Source organism: Danio rerio, chromosome 10, assembly GCF_049306965.1.
Source record: "Danio rerio strain Tuebingen ecotype United States chromosome 10, GRCz12tu, whole genome shotgun sequence".
Taxonomy (NCBI): domain Eukaryota; kingdom Metazoa; phylum Chordata; class Actinopteri; order Cypriniformes; family Danionidae; genus Danio; species Danio rerio.
Genome location: NC_133185.1, coordinates 36345892 through 36362850, shown reverse-complemented (window position 1 = coordinate 36362850; position 16959 = coordinate 36345892). Strand labels below are relative to the sequence as shown.

Below are 16959 nucleotides of genomic sequence, written 5' to 3'. Positions count from 1 at the left end.
CCATCTATCCAATTATCATTACATCTATCTATTCTTATATCTTATGTTCAATTTATCCATCCATCTTTCCATCATCCTTATATTAATCATCATATCCATCCATCCATCCATCCATCCACCCATCCAACCAGCCATTTAACAGAAACATGCATCCATCCATTCATTCATCCATCTATCCATTCATCCTTCTATCCTTCTTATAATTTTTTATCCATCAATCCAACCTTATATTTTTTCATCCATCCATCTATCCATCTATTGATCCATTCATTCATCTTGTAATTTTTATCCATCCATCCATCCATTCATCCATCCATCCATCCATCCATCTTATCATTTTTCCATCCATCCATTCATCCATCCATCCATCTTTCGTATCATTTTTTCATCCCTCCATCCATCTATCATTTTTTTCATTCGTCCATCCATCCATATATTTTTTCATCCATCCATCCATCCATCCATCCATCCATCCATCCATCCATCCATCCATCCATCCATCCATCCATCCATCCTTTTTATAATTTTTTCATTTATCCACCATTATTTAATTCATTACCATTATTTCATCCATCCTTCTCTTCATCCATTTATCCATCCATCCATTTTTTTATCATTTTTCATCTATCCATCTATCCATCCATACATCCATACATTTTTCTTATAATTTTTCATCCCTACATCTATCCATCCATTATGAGACTGTCTGACATGATTCAAAAAGTATCCTATTTCAAAAAAATAGCATGTTAGGATTTGCAAAACTAGCTAAATGTAGGTTAATTTCATTTAGGTTAATTTCTAGGAGACCTGTTTCTTTACTTTTATAACAGGTTTATAACATGACTGAAACAAAAAATAGCTAGGTCTGGATGGAACTGTTTAAGGCTCCGTGATGTTGTTGGCTAAAAAGATGGCTGGAGGGCAGATAAGACCAGCAGATTAGCATCCATCACGAACATCCATTGATCAAACTCACACTAAGGGCAAGAACCAAGCAACCGCGGCAGAAAAAAAGCCAACAAGGTCTCATCAAAGAGATTGAGAGAGAGAAAGTGAGCGAGATGGAAGAATGGATCTGCCGAGAGATAGATGAGATGAAGCTATTGGCCACCCAGAGATGCTCTCGGGAGTTTAAGAGGTCCTCGTTTATATCCAGACCCTCATTAGTGGACAGAAAATGTACATTAGACCAAAGAGGCCAGATTACTAATATATAAATGTATATTTGCTCTCAGTACTCCTGCACATCCCCCAGGAGATAAGGGCTCTTCAGTACTGCATCACATGTGCTATCATGTGCTTTAAAGTATCTCTGCGGGCACATAGGAGAAAAGACTTCCATATTAATTAAGCTCTTTATATCCATCTCTTTCTGCTCTAAAAGACCAACACCGAAACATCTGCCTTTAAACACAATATGCATTTGGTTATATAGCCCCACTTGAGTTTTTAAAAGCCCTGAATTTATAATTTAAGTGATGTGATACTTACATATTTAGTTAGCTAGGTAGTTTAAACATACTACATAAACTGCAAAACCAAAAACACAAAAACTTTATTTTAATATAATTTATGTTTTTATGTCATACTTCTCAAGTAATTGTGTTTTTATTTAGATCTTCATTCAGTTTTTTTTTTTTATTTTAGTATAATTGAGATTCTATTGTAGTTTTATTTTTTAAAAATGATTCATTGGATTTATTAAATGTTTTGAAGGTAAGTGGTTGCAAACTATTTATATGGTCTGAATTTTAACAAACTTCAATTTAGTAATGTTCGAATCAATTTGTTTACTTAAATTCAGCCCATATAAATCATTTGCAATTCTTTGTAAATCTAACAAATGTTTTTTTTTTTTTTTTTTTTTTTAATGTTTTTTTTTTTTTTGGTGTAGTTTAGTTGTAGAGTAGATTTTTTTTGTACATTTCAGTTCAGTTTTATTAATATTAGTTTTTATATTTAATTTTATTAGACATTTTACCAACTTCAATTTTGTATGTTTCATTTTATTATTTAATATTTGATTTCAGGTACCTAGAAGGTTTTAGGCTTTTACTTCATACTGGAAAACAAGGCATAAAATATTTTCACTGCAGTAAAGTAACACAACAGTGCTGGTCAATAGTGTTAAGGATCCATGTGCAGCTTATTTATAAGATTAGTCAGACAGGCAATAGTCAAAACAGGAGTAAACAAATGCACACAGATAATCAAGAATCGTGGTCACAAATAGACGAATGGTCAATACAGACAGCAAGGCATCAAAACGAAAAATATGGCTAGGCTGGACAAGACAAGAGAACGGTTCGCAATGTAACAAAACAACAACATTCAGAAAATTCTGTGTGTTTGTGTGCTGTATATATGGTCCATGCAATCATTCTTTAAGCAGCTCCCAGCTGTGTGTGTAATCAAAAAAGAACTGGAACAGGTGTGAGTTTGTGGTGCATGACAGGATTTGTAGTTCTTTTGGTTACAGGATTGTAGTCCGGGTGATAGTGAAAGTTCTCCAGGCATCTATCAGGGTTAGATCGCTGGTGATCGTGACAGAAGTGCTGTTTGCATAACCTGACACTAACAGCCACTGGTACCAGAATATGGTACCATGTCTAGTATCAGCTATGACAGCTTTACAGCATGCCACCAGCATACAAACACACACACAGTTCACCACCTTGGGAGACTCAAGTTTAGACTAAACAACCTGTCAGACTGTATGACTCAATGACAGTCTTTGCTTGAAGGAGGTATTCAGGTATCCTAGAAGCTCTTATAGACTCTATATGGTCTTGATTTGTTCTCTGCGGCTATACAGCTTCATATCTGTTTTTTCTTCTCTCTTCCAGTTCCTCCTCAGATTGTAGTGCGTCCGCGGGATCAGATCTCTGCCCAGGGCCGCACTGTCACCTTTCTCTGCGGAACGAAGGGAAATCCCCCTCCTGCTGTTTTCTGGCAGAAAGAAGGCAGTCAGGTAAGAGGCAACACTGCACACATGCACAGAACAAACAGCCATCAAAACACATCAGTGCACAGCAGCCGAAAACGACCTTAAAGGTACAGTTCACCCACAAATTTAAAATGTATCATCGCTCACTGTTTTAAACTTATTTGAGTTGCTTTGTTCTGTTTAACACAGAAGAAGATATTTTGAAGACTGCCTAAAACACAAAGTCATTAACTTCCATAGTGGTTGTGTTTTGGATGTCTATGGTTGTTAGTCACTACCATTTTCCAGCATTCTACAAAATATCTTCTTTTATGTTCAACGTCAAAAAGAGAAACTCATATTGGTTTGTACATCTTAGAGGGTGAGTAAAAGGTAAGTAAATTGGTTGAATTCACCTTTTAAACTCTTGCATAGTGAACAAGTTTATTAGTGAGAAGCAGCTTTTTCAATCGAAAAGTAGCATTGATTTTAAAAGAACCGAGCGTCTTTAACTGGTTTTGATCAACTAATTTTTATTACAAATGTGAATCTAAAATCATTATTAGAACATTAAATATGTTATTTTTCATGTTTACATTAGCCTTAAATAATATTTGGACACTTAAGCCACATTGTTGCATTAAAATGTATAAAGAAACAAGGCACCAACAAAATTTTCATGCATTGTTCTGTTTTCTTAGGTTGTAAATGTGAAGACAAATGTATTTGAAATGGACTCTTTTTTATGTGAACAAACAGAGAATTGCAAACAGCTTCAACTATATATTATTTTGTAAACTGCTGTTTTTTCATGTTCACTTAGAATTTCCCCTTTAAAATATTACTTGAATTCTCGAGTTTGGCTCAAAATTGATTCCAACTTGTAAAAGAGTGTATATTGGCTGGATTTGTGTTTATTAATCTAGTCACTAGTAGCAACTCTGCATTCACTATTGGAAATACTGTACCTGGAACTGTCATCAGCACTGATAAACCATGCTAAATTGGACATTTTGACGATGTGGAAAATCTATATATGCGACATCAAAGAAATTTTGGACACTTAACCCTGATCTGATACTACGAATGTCAAATTGAATTTAATTTATTTAATTGCTTGGTCTAAACTATTTTTATCCTGTGATTCCTAATGTGCTCATAATGGGGTGGGGCATTGGCAATATTTATTTACGGAGTAATATGGCTTCTCAAAGGATAATTCACCCAGAAATTAAAATTATATACCATTTTCTCACCCTAAAGTGGTTCCAAACCTTTTTTTTTTTTTGCCCTTCTGTTGAACAGCAAGATGTTTCGGAGAATATTGGGGAAAAAAACAGCCATTGACTTCCATTGTAGGAAGATTACAATGTAAGTTAATGGATACCAGTTTACAACATTCTACAAAGTATCGTTCTTTTATGTTCAACAGAAAACAGCAAAAAAAATAGGTTTTGAACAGAGGGAGAGTAAGTAAATGACTGAATTTTCATTTCTGGCTTAACTGTTCTATTAACTAATCTCAAGGTGGTTAAAAATCATCTGCTGGCCAGTGCAAAAGTGCAAAATCCCATCATGCATTTTTCTGAAGTGTGATCAGAGTGTTCAAATACGTTCTGAGAACACTCAATATGTATTAGAGCACACTGTAACTTTCTGAGTGACACTTCTAAGACTTCTAGGACTAGAACTCAAATGGGTGGGAAATCTGATGGATTTATTTTTCATTATCCAGCTGATCTCACCTGGAGAATAAGTACCCCGAGAAGTGCTTCTGCTCAGAAAGCAAAATGCGTGGCTGTCTGTCTTTGAGTTGTATGTATTGTCACTTGTAATCATATGTTTACTGGCAGGATATTGTCTGCATTTGATAGGAGACACAGCTGATGATGCGTAACTGGCACAACCTTATGCTTTGTTGTGTGTTTTTATGAAATGTGTATGCTGGTGAATTTTCTGAAATCTACTGCCAGTGTCATGGAATGATAAAGTAATATTGTATTACATATATATATATATATATATATATATATACCTTTACCGGCCACTTTATTAGGTACATCTGTCCTACTGCTTGTTAATGCATATTTCAAAGCAGCCACTCACATGGCAGCAACTCAATGCAATTAGGTATGTAGACATGGTCAAGACAATCTGGCATGGCATGGTTGTTGGTGCCAGACAGGCTGGTTGGAGTATTTCAGAAACTGCTGATCTACTGGGATTTTCACGCACAACCATCTCTAGGGTATTTAGACAATAGTCCGAAAAAGAGAGAATATCAAGTGAGCGGCAGTTCAGTGTACGCAAATGCCTTGTTGATGCGAGGTCAGAAGAGAATGGCTGGTTTGAGCTGATAGAAAGGCAACAGTAACTCAAATAACTACTCGTTACAACCGAGGTATGCAGAAGAGCATCTCTGAATGCACAACACATCCAACCTTGAGGCACAGCCTACCTGAGTATTGTTGCTGACCATGTCCTTCCCTTTATGACCACTGTGTACCTATCTTCTGGTGGCTACTTCCAGCAAGATAACGCGCCATATCATAAAGCACGAATCATCTCAGACTGGTTCCTTGAACATGACAATAAGTTCACTGTACTCAAATGGCCTCCACAGTCACCAGAGCTCAATCCAATTGAGCACCTTTGGGATGTGGTGGAACGGGAGATTCGCACCATGGATGTGCAGCCGACAAATCTGCCGCAACTGCATGATGCTATCATGTCAGTATGGACCAAAATCTCTGAGGAATATTTCCAGTACCTCGTTGAATCTATGCAACAAAGGAATGTTTCAGTTCTGAAGACAAGAGCAGGTCCAACCCGGTACTACTAAGGTGTACCTAATAAAGTGGCCAGTGAGTGTACATATACAGTTGTAAGCAAGTATTATTTTTTTTTTTTTCAAATATATTCCAAAGTACTTTTTTCAACATGTTTTTAAACATAATTAAACAACTTTTTTTGTCTTTGCTGGGATGACTGGACATAATGGTTTACTAGTTATTTTGAAAAATAATAAGAAGAATAATGATAATGTATTTTTTTATAGCGCCTTTAAAATTTAATTCTCAAAGCGGTTTAAACAAAAAAAAATTTACAGATAGAAAAAAAATTGATCATAACAGTAAAATTGAACCATTCAATGTAAAATATTCAAAATAGGCGAATAGGCGAGTGTAAAGTAGTGTGTTTTCAAGGATGATTTATTAATTCATTCATTTTCTTGTCGGCTTAGTCCCTTCATTAACCAAGGATGATTTAAACAATCTAAAAGATTCAGCATGTCTAATGTCATAGGAAAGAGAGTTCCAGAGCCTCAGAGCCAGGTTAACTAGTAAAATTAGGTTAATTACGCAAGTCATTGAACAACATGGGGCAGCACGGTGGCGCAGTGGGTAGCACAATCCCCTCATAACAAGGTCGCTTGTTTGGGCCCCGGCTTGGTCAGTTGGAGTTTGCATGTTCTTCCCGTGTTCGTGTGGGATTCCTTCGGTTGCTCCGGTTTCCCCCACAGTCCAAAGACATGCAGGTATAGGTGAATTGGGTAAGCTAAATTTTCCATAGTATATGAGTGTGAAAAAGTGTGTATTTCCCAGTGATGGGTTGCAGCTCGGAGGGTATTCACTGTGTAAAACATGTTGGATAAGTTGGCGGTTCATTCCGCTGAGGCAGCCCCAGATTATTAAAGGGACTAAGCCGAAGAGAAAATTAATAAATGAATATTGTGACTGAATAATGGAGTAATAATGCTGAAACTAATTTTGAATTCAGTAAAATAAATGTTAAATTGTAATAATGTTTCACATTTTGTACACGTTTTTACTGTATTTTTATCAAATAAATCAGCCCTGGTGATCAGAATAGCCTTCTTTTTTAAATATATTGCCTGATACAAATCTTTTGACCGGTTTTGTATATGTATAGATTTACAGTATTTACATTAAAATATTATTTTTTTATGTTCTATCCACTGGATGTTTTAGCTTGTACACCATTTAAATAAATAAATGATTACATAAATGAATGTAACTTTGTTCAAAACAAGAAGAATCACTCCAGGCTTCTTCTTTTTATAAGAGTTTTAAGAGCCAGAGAGACAAAGAGAAAGAAATAGAGCGAATGCCTTCCAGCCACTTTGTGATTCTGGTGACAGGCCATTCACCGGGTTAGAAAGAACTCTGGGATTTCTTAAGGAGCTTGTTCACATTCGTGCGTCTCCTCTTTAGGTCAGGGGAGGATTGAGCGTGTCCCTGGGCCCAGCTAGATAACACTCTCATGTCTCTATTAATAAAGCGCAGCAGCAGAAATGAAGATATAAGCCTCTGGTTGTCCTGTATTTCCTCTCCTCCGTCTCTTCCTCCTCCCTTTCTTCATCCAGCTGAGTGTGTCATAGGCCAGAGGTGATCAAATATCCGCTGTCTGGCAGGTCGTGAACTGCTCTTCGCTTAATCTCCCGTCTATTCTTTGTTTTTCTGTGTGTGTATATGTGGCCGATCTTTGAGGTCAGTAGATATAGAGCAGAACTGAGGATGAGGGTGAGTCTGGAGGGCTTGGGGGTCACCGGATTATCCCGAAAAATGAAACACGCTGCCAACTGGAAACAATAGGGCAGCTGTCAGTGTTGCAAGAGGAAGACTCCTTAAAGATCCTTCGGCCTTGTGTTTTTTGTGTGTATGTGTGTGTGTATTTGGCGTTCTTCCTCTTAAACAGCAGCTGAGATAACGCAGCTATTGTGTAGATGTGAATCACAGCGGTCAGCTAAATTTATGCCTTGAATGCATAGTGGCGTTCTATTAATGTAAATGCAAATCAGCCGGTTCATCTGGGCTCTTAAATTTTGAAAAGCGATTGTGAGGAGTCATACATTTTATCAGCAGACTTGATTATCTCATATCCTTTTTTAAATATGTTTATAATTTGGATAAACAGTCAGGAACAGTGATGAAACAAATGAAACGATGAAGCGATATGCCACAAGTGGCTGCATTTAATTGTAACTGCACAATGTGCCAAGAGTGTTAAATGTGGTAAAATGTAAGTAAAGTATTTGAAAGTATTCTTTTTTGGTAAGTACAATGATTTGTTGGCATATACAGTTGAAGTTAAATTAAATTCTTTTTTATTTTCTCCCAATTTCTGTTTAAATGAGAAAATATTAAAAAGAAACAAATTTTTAAACATAATAATAGTTTTAAAAACTCATTTCTAATAACTGATTTCTCTTATCTTTACCATAATGACAGTACATAATGTTTTACTAGATATTTCTCAGAATACTAGTATTGAGTGACATTTAAAAGCTGGGTTAACCAGGTTAAATAGGCAAGTTAGGGTTATTAGGCAAGTCATTGTATAACAATGGTTTGTTCTGTAGACTATCGAAAATAAAATATAGTATAGTAGCTAATCGGGCTAATAATATTGACCTTAAAATCTTTTCTAAAAAAATTAAAAACTGCTTTTTGTCTAGTCAAAATAAAACAAATAAGACTTTCTCCTGAAGAAAAAAAAAATATTATAGGAAATACTGTAAAAATTTCTTCTAAATTTCACTTGATAAATAGTTGAAAAAGAATTAATATTGCACAGGAGGGTAAATCATTTTGCCCTCAACTGTATATAATAAATGAAAAACCCATTTATTTAATAACTAATTTATTTTGTGTCTGCCAATTCACTAGTTATTTTGGAAGATACTAGTATTCAGTTTAAAGTGAGATTTAAAGGCTTAATTTTAGGTTAATTAAGATAAAGATATTTTACTTAGGCAATAGAGATAGTAGTGGTTTGTCTTATAGCTAATCAAATATATTTAATTCTTAAAATAAATTTACATCAAGTCAAGTCAAGTCGAGCTTTATTTTCATTTCGCTACTTGCGTGGACATACAGGAATGAAATGTTATGTCTCGCAGGACAACGGTGCTACAACTGAAGTCAGAATTGTTAGCCCCCCTTTGATTTTTTTATATTTTCCATACAATGTTTAACAGTATAAACATTGTATGTCTAATAATATTTTTCTTCTGGAAATTTTATTTGTTTTATTTCGGCTAAAATAAAAGCAGTTTTTATTAAAAAAAAAAAAAAACATTTTAGGGACAAAATTATTAGCCCCTTTAAGCTATTATTTTTTCAATAGTCTACAGAACAAACCATCATTATACAATAACTTGCCTAACTACCCTAACCTAGTTAACCTAATTACCCAAGTTAAGCCTTTAAATGTCACTTTAAGCTGTATAGAAGTGTCTTGAAAAATATCTAGTCAGATATAATTTACTGTCATCATGACAAAAATAAAATAAATCAGTTATTAGAAATGAGTTATTAAAACTTTTATGTTTAGAAATGTGCTGAAAAAAATCTTCCTTCAGTTTAACAGAAATTGCGGAAAAAAATTAACAGGGCTAATAATTTAGGGGGGCTAATAATTCTGACTTCAACGATACATAAATTAATCATAAATGCAAACACAACACTGGACATAAGAGCTATTTAAAAAAAATAACTTATGCATAACTAACATATACTATAAGATACTTTACTATACACAAGATAGGCTATACAAGTACTTTTGCATGAGACTGAACAATGTTGTGCAGGATATTGTGCAAAAGGGGTACTGAAGGTGAATATTGTGCAAAAGAGGTATTTAAGGTTAAAGCAAGCAGTGCAACATGATTGTATACTAAACATCGTTTTCATTATTAAGTTCTTATAAGATGTTTAATAATAATAAGAGTTTAGTTAAAGTGTAATAAAGTGTAATAGTTGAATTAAATAAATTCTTAAGGGCACTATTAATATTGACCTTAAATAGTGTTTCCAAAATAAATCTGTTATTCCAGCCAAACTAAAAGTATTCAGAATGAATAAACAAATCAGAATAAAAACAAATATAGGAAAAAGTCTTTGCTTTTTAAAAAATCACTTTCGAATAATTTAAAAAAGATTAAAAATATTACAGCAGGGCTTTTATGTCAGCCTTTACTTGTATATGAGAAGTAATGTATCATTTTATTAATACTAATTGCCTTTTCATGCTACATCCATCATTGTAGAGTTACATGATAAGTGCTTTATTCCCTTATTTATCAGGGGTCAAAACAGCGGAAAGAACCGCCAACCATTCCAGCATATGTTATTTGGAGCGGATGTCCTTCCAGCCACAACCCACTACTGGGAAACACCCATATACTCTCGCATTCACACAGACACACATACACTACGGCCAATTTAGTTCCCACGCAAACACAGGAAGAACATGCAAACTCCACACAGAAATGCTAACCACTATGCCACCGTGCTGCCATAAGTGCTTTATCTGATACTCGAATAATTTTCAAGCATAATTAAGAGGCACTAGACTTATTTTTGGGTTAAAAAAAGCATTCTATAGTCAACATGTTCTACAAGTCTGACTGATCCGAAAAGTGTCATTTGTCATGTTTATCTTGTTTTTCTCCTGCCGTTTAACAGGTCCTGCTGTTTCCCAGTCAGCCGCCCTCACAGTCAGGCCGTTTTTCCGTGTCTCTGAGCGGAGAGCTTACCATCACAGATGTGCACAGCGAGGATTCTGGCTACTACATCTGCCAGGCTATCAGTGTGGCGGGCAGCATCTTGACCAAAGCACTGCTGGAGGTGGAAAGCAGTGAGTGAATGCTTTTAAACTGCCTTTCTGACACACACGTTCGCATAGAGCTGCCCTTTCATGCACCCCCACCGGCCCCATCAAACAGCGCCAGTCGACTCACATTGATATTCTAATATCAGTCTAACTACATTAAAGACCCGCAACTGTACATGTAATTGAATTGCTCGTGTGAGGCCTTATCGCGGAGATTTGAGTAATATTTTTGTTTGCGTTTGAACAAATTGCCGCTGCCTTAGCCTTTTCGCTCTAAACCAAACTAAATTAAAAAGTCTTCAAAGCCGGCCCCAAATTAAAATTTCCGCATCGGGCAAATGAGAGAACAGCAGGAAGCGCTGGAGACGTAATCAGAAAGGACGGGGCACAATCGCGCTATGCAAATAACCCCAGGAACATATGCCGTCTCCGTCATGCTCCCCAGTAACAGGATAAACTGTTTATGTGCACTCCACATGTGTGTGTGTGTGTATACCAAACTGCACCGATCGCACCAAATACCTTCACCGACAGTCCAATATTTGTAGGTCTGCAGGCTTATTAGATCAGTTGCATCTCCTAGAAGTGTCTATGCCTGATGACACTGGCATCTTGGCATTATTTGACTGATATTTGACCAATTGCGTATTCCTGGTACATTATGATATGGTCTATGGAAGTCTGGATGTGGGATGTCATTAATTGTGCATTAATTAATTGTTGGTGATATATCCATGAAAACGATTCCCATGATAATAATTTGTCTTCCCATGATAATACTCCCATAATAAAACCTCAAATCTGGAAACTGCCTCTTCAAACTGGTTTTGATAAAGACTGTATGTGGAACATCTGTGCTATAAATCTGGATGAGTGCATTGATTAAATTGCTACAGTAGCACAATACAGTTTTAATAAAGTTTATCAACACAGGTTTACTGACATAAAATAACTCCAAATTCACTACATAACATCAGTCAAGTGTCTCAGACAGCCTATTTATTTATTTAGCCTCACAGATGTGGTTTAAAATCACAGAATGAGGAAATAATATACAGTGGAAGACTTATTAACCTCCCCTTTTAATTATTTTTCTTTTTTTTAATATTTCCCAAATTATGTTTAACAGAGCAAGGACATTTTCACAGTATGTCTGATAATATTTTTTCTTCTGGAGAAAGTCTTATTTGTTTTATTTCAGCTAGAATAAAATCAGTTTTTAATTTTTAAAAAACAACATTATTATTAAATTATTATTGTTATTAAATTATTATTAAAATTATTATCAAAATTATTTGCTCCTTTAAGCTATTTTTTGATAGTCTAAAGAACAAACCATTGTTATACAATAACTTGCCTAATTACCCTAACCTGCCTATTTAACCTAATTAAACCAGTTAAGCATTTAAATGTCACTTTAATCTGTATAGAAGTGTCTTGAAAAATATCTAGTCAAATATTTACTGTCATCATGACAAAGATAAAATAAATCATTTATTAGAAATGGGTTATTAAAACTATTATGTTTAGAAATGTGTTGAAGAAAATCTTCTCTCTTTTAAACAGAAATTGGGGAAAAAATGAACAGGGGGACTAATAATTCAGGAGGGGGGGGTGCAAATAATTCTGACTTCAACTGTATGTAATTATTAATTTTAAAAAATATTCTTGATGAAAAGAGTATTGCAGTATATTTGGGGAAACAAATTAATTTATTTATTAGGCATTTTCATTTTTACCCAGAATAATTTCATGAATTTTGAAAGATTATAATTGAAAATTTTTATTTTCAATATATTGACAATAACATTAAGTTATTGTCTTCATGTTTTATCATGTTTACGTGATTCTATTATCTTTTTACTCATTTCTTAACATTTCTAATGATTATGTGTACTAACAACACCTTATTTTTATTTATGTTTTTATATCTGAAAAACAGAAATTCTCTATGGGTACATATGAATTACTGTAATTGATGTCATTAGAAATCAGAGCATCCATATCACCTACCGCTATATGAAAGGACATACACTGCATGTATGTGGCACAGAGTTGTCTCTCTCTATGCAACTTGCTGCTATGAATTTCACATCATGTAGGAACACAATCAAGGTGTGTTTGAGCGATGCAGCCCTCATCTATTTTTCTGACCTTATGGTCTTTTGCTTTCCTTACCGCAGTGGAGGGAAAATGTCAGAGCTGCACACTGTCTTTCCCAGGTTCATGTTTTGTTCAAATGAGAATGCTAAAGTAACCCAATTGTCAATTATTTATCTATGGGCATTTCTCCCTGCTTAGGTCAATAGACAGTGGGTTTTTCAGCGCTAGTCAAACAAATAATAAATTATTCATGGAAACACAGCCGTGTTAAGCCATCACATTGGTTTATAGAAGGAGATGCAGCTGAACGAGATGAAATGGAAGAGCAAATTGTAGAAGAATGCTGGCCGGTGTAATTATTGTAGAGTGCCGCGTTGAAATACATTATCATGCATTGCACATGCTTTACTGACATGCACTTTTCTGCTGGTAAATATATATAAAATGCAGTAAAATGTCACATTTCCATTCAGTAGGTTCATTCAGTGACATAAGGATGTGACAAAATAGGTATCAGAAATATAATTGCATTTCAATGAAAAATAAAAAAATATATATTAAAAAAATAATGAAATGTACAGTTGAAGTCAGAATTATTAGCCACCCTTTGTTTTTTTCTTTTTTAAATATTTCCTAAATGATCTTTAACAAATTCAGGAAATTTTCACAGTATGTCTGATAATATTTTTTCTTCTAGAGAAAGTCTTATTTGTTTTATTTTGGCTAGAATAAAAGCCGTTTTTAATTTTTTAAAAAACATTTTAAGGTCAAAATCATTAACTATATTTTCTTTCGATAGTCTACAGAACAAACTATCATCATACAATAACTTACCTAATTACCCTAACCTGGCTAGTTAACCTAATTAACCTAGTTAAGCCTTTAAACGTCACTTTAAACTGTGTAGAAGTGTAAAAATATCTAGTCAAATATTATTTACTCTCATCATGGCAAAAAAAAAAAAAAAATCAGTTATTAGAAATGAGTTATTAAAACTATTATGTTTAGAAATGTGTTGAAAAAATCTCTCTGTTAAACAGAAATTGGGGGAAACAATAAACAGGGGGCTAATCCAAATGTACATGTAGTTATTAATTGAAAAATAATTATTTAAGTATTTTTGTGGAATTTAAAAAAATTTATTTAGTATTTTCAAATTTTTTCTAGAATAATTTAGTACGTTAGTGCATCAACACATAGCCCTGAAATGCTCACGGCGAAGCGAGTTCGATTCCTGGCACAAGGTCCGTCCTTTTTCAATCCTTCCCTTATCTCTGTTCCCCTTTCCTTTCTTTAAGTCCCAAATCCCAATTCTATTTTTGTACCCCATGCCCTTAGAGTTTTTTATTTTGGCCTTGACGGTAAAACACGAATGCAGTTATGAATGTATTAAAACGTGCTTGTTTGTTGTAAAAATTCTTAATAATGACAAAAAATACTTATTTGTGCATCTCCTTAATTCCATGTGCAGCCATGCTGCCGATGTAGCTGGTGTATTCTGGGAAATTTTTTTACCCCTTGGTTTCGAGTGTGGTCCTGAAAAATTTTCATTTCAAGGGCTCCCTAGCCTTTCCCCTTAGCCCTACACCTTTAAGATAAAGAGAATTGGGACACGCCTACCCCTTCACGTGAACCTGCAAATTGAGGGGTAGGGGAAGGGCTAAGGGGTAGAATTGGGATTGGGCCTAAATCTCCACTGTCTTTACAAAAAAATTATTGAATTAAAATTATTTCTCAAAAAATATATATAATTAAATTATAACACTATTTAAATAAAATAGATAAATACATAAATACTGTCACTTTTGATCAATATAATGCATCCTTGCTAAATTAAATTATGTAAAGTACTAGCTTATAACTTGCTTATAGTTTTTATAAAATGTATATTTCTTTATCAATTTATATATATATATATATATATATATATATATATATATATATATATATATATATATATATATATATATAATGTCAAAGTTTTCTGTATTGCCATTAATTAAAAATCTCCCACATCCAGCATTTGAATGGAGCATAGCAAAAGTCGAAACACCACTAAAGCTATAAAGATTTCATTAAAAAAACACTTCACAGTCATCTCAGACAAGTTAGTGTATTTAATAACATACAGCTTCTTAACAGATCCATCTTTTCCAGCTATTGACCTATAAATGTTGTATGAAGATCCTAAATGCATGGAATAATTGTATTCGAACACAGTACAGAGCCCGCTAAAATGTGTTGCAATGCATTTGGCTCATTTCCACTGTGCAATATCATTACACATGCATTTCAAAAAGGGTTTACAGCAGCACTACGACTAAATCAAATAACATCCGGAGGCTTGTGTCATTGATCTAATTAACATCAGATGAATTACTGATCCGTTCTTTTTTGGTGGGGTGTAATTTGGAAAGAGTGCCAAACAAATGGCCAGTGAAGCTATTTTTGTGATCTAGTCTAGTGTTTTCCAACCCTGTTTCTGAAGGCACACCAACAGCACACATTTTCAACCTCATCCTAATCAAACAAACCTGAATCAACTCATCAGAACATCATAAGAGACTCCAAAACCTGAAATAAATGGGTCAGATATGGGAGACATCCTAAATATGTAGTGTTGGTGTGCCTCCAGGAACAGGGTTGGGAAACACTGATCTAGTCTACTAAAAGAAATCAGCCAAGGGGACTTAAAATATGTTTTTTTTTTAATTATTAATTGAGTTTATTCACGTTATACCACATCAAGAAATTGTATTTCATCATGTTTCACTCAGAATCTCAGCTAGCATAACAACTCATAACAAGAGTGTGATTTTTAACCATCTCTTAAGTGTCATTGCGTCAAGATGGTTAATATGTTGATTACAGTACATGTAAATTTGGCTCTTGTGTCCTACGCCTCTCTCATTCTCTTCACCCCAGCTCCATCTGACCGGATCCCTCCCATCATCCGCCAAGGCCCGGCCAACCAGACGCTAGCTCCGGGCACCACGGCCCAATTGCAGTGCCACGTGATGGGCAACCCTCTTCCGAGCATCCAATGGGAGCGCGACGGACAACGAATCCTGGGCATCGACGAGCGCATTAGCCTAATGGAAAACGGCACTTTGCAAATCACAGCCCTGCAGGTACTTCAGTCAAGATAGTATTTAAGTAGTGCACATGAGAGTCTGTTTTACAGCTTTTACTCTCCCAAATGCTAATGCTGGAGGGTATTAACATATGGTTATTTCAAATCAAGCCCTCTTCAGTGTCAAAATGCCTCTCTTTACTGACAGACGCCATATGCTATCGTAGGATATTCTCTACGAATGGATTTCCAGACACACTGGCGTGATGTTTAGACACTGTAAAATGTCATTACTGCTATCCGATCAATGGCGAGGGCATAAAATGCGCAATCGAGTTTACAGCAAACAGGCAGGCTTAATTAGCGGATCGATTTTAATACTTGCTCTGTGGACGGTTTCGGGGTGACCCAGCCGCTCATGCAAGAGTTGCGCACAGCGATAAAACCCGGTAATTATGATAGTAATGGGAGAATGTGTGATGTCGTTAGTGTTAGCGCATGCTGGACTAATGAAATCCATTCCTCAAGGCCTCAAGGGTGTATGTGTGTGTGTAGCGATTGCAGGTTTCACCTGAGGTCGTGGCACCGCGGTGAACAGACCTGATGTGTTAATTGATTGTGCCCAGGAATGATTAACAATCGCTCATGCCTTAATTAAAAGCTCATTCTGGGGAGGCTAGCAGTCTTTACGTGCTACTCTCAGCGTGTCTGCTCTCTTCTCTATATTGTTTGAAATGAGTAGTTCACCCAAAAACGATCAATTAAGTCCTAAATTACTCAGTCTGGTGTTGTTCTAATGCCATATGCACTGTTTAAATGTAAAAGGAGAAATTATAAAGCAAGTTCTTACAATAGCAGAATAGAAAGTCTGCCTTAAATCAAGTATTTTAGATGTTAGTATCAATATTTTTAAATTAACTGTAAACTGGTGCAGGGGTTTCCAAACTTTTCAGCCCGCGATCCCCAAAATAACAATGCTAATGACTTGCAACCCCCAATATCTTCTAAGGTGTTTATAAATATACAAACTTGGCATCCAACAGCACACACACACACACACACACACACACCAATAGGTCCAAGTCTATTCTTTGTTTAATTTTGGAGAACGTCAGTTTGAGACCTTCCTCTATATTCACTCATGGCCTTTATTTTTAATGCATGTGAGTGTTGTAAAAGTATAACCTGATGCCATAAAATCAGTCTGCTGCATCTG

The 16959-nt window shown here is 35.2% G+C and overlaps 1 protein-coding gene across 7 annotated transcripts in view; it reads left to right on the top strand.

Annotated features, from left to right (window-relative positions):
• Window positions 1–16959, top strand: part of robo3 (roundabout, axon guidance receptor, homolog 3 (Drosophila)) — a 265569-nt gene that overhangs the window by 196181 nt on the left and 52429 nt on the right. For all 7 annotated transcript variants that reach the window (XM_005172638.5, XM_005172637.5, XM_005172636.5 and 4 more), the window contains 3 exons: window positions 2850–2974; window positions 10420–10591; window positions 15596–15801. In XM_005172638.5, coding sequence (XP_005172695.1) covers window positions 2850–2974; window positions 10420–10591; window positions 15596–15801 — 503 coding nt within the window. The remainder of the gene's footprint in view (window positions 1–2849; window positions 2975–10419; window positions 10592–15595; window positions 15802–16959) is intronic.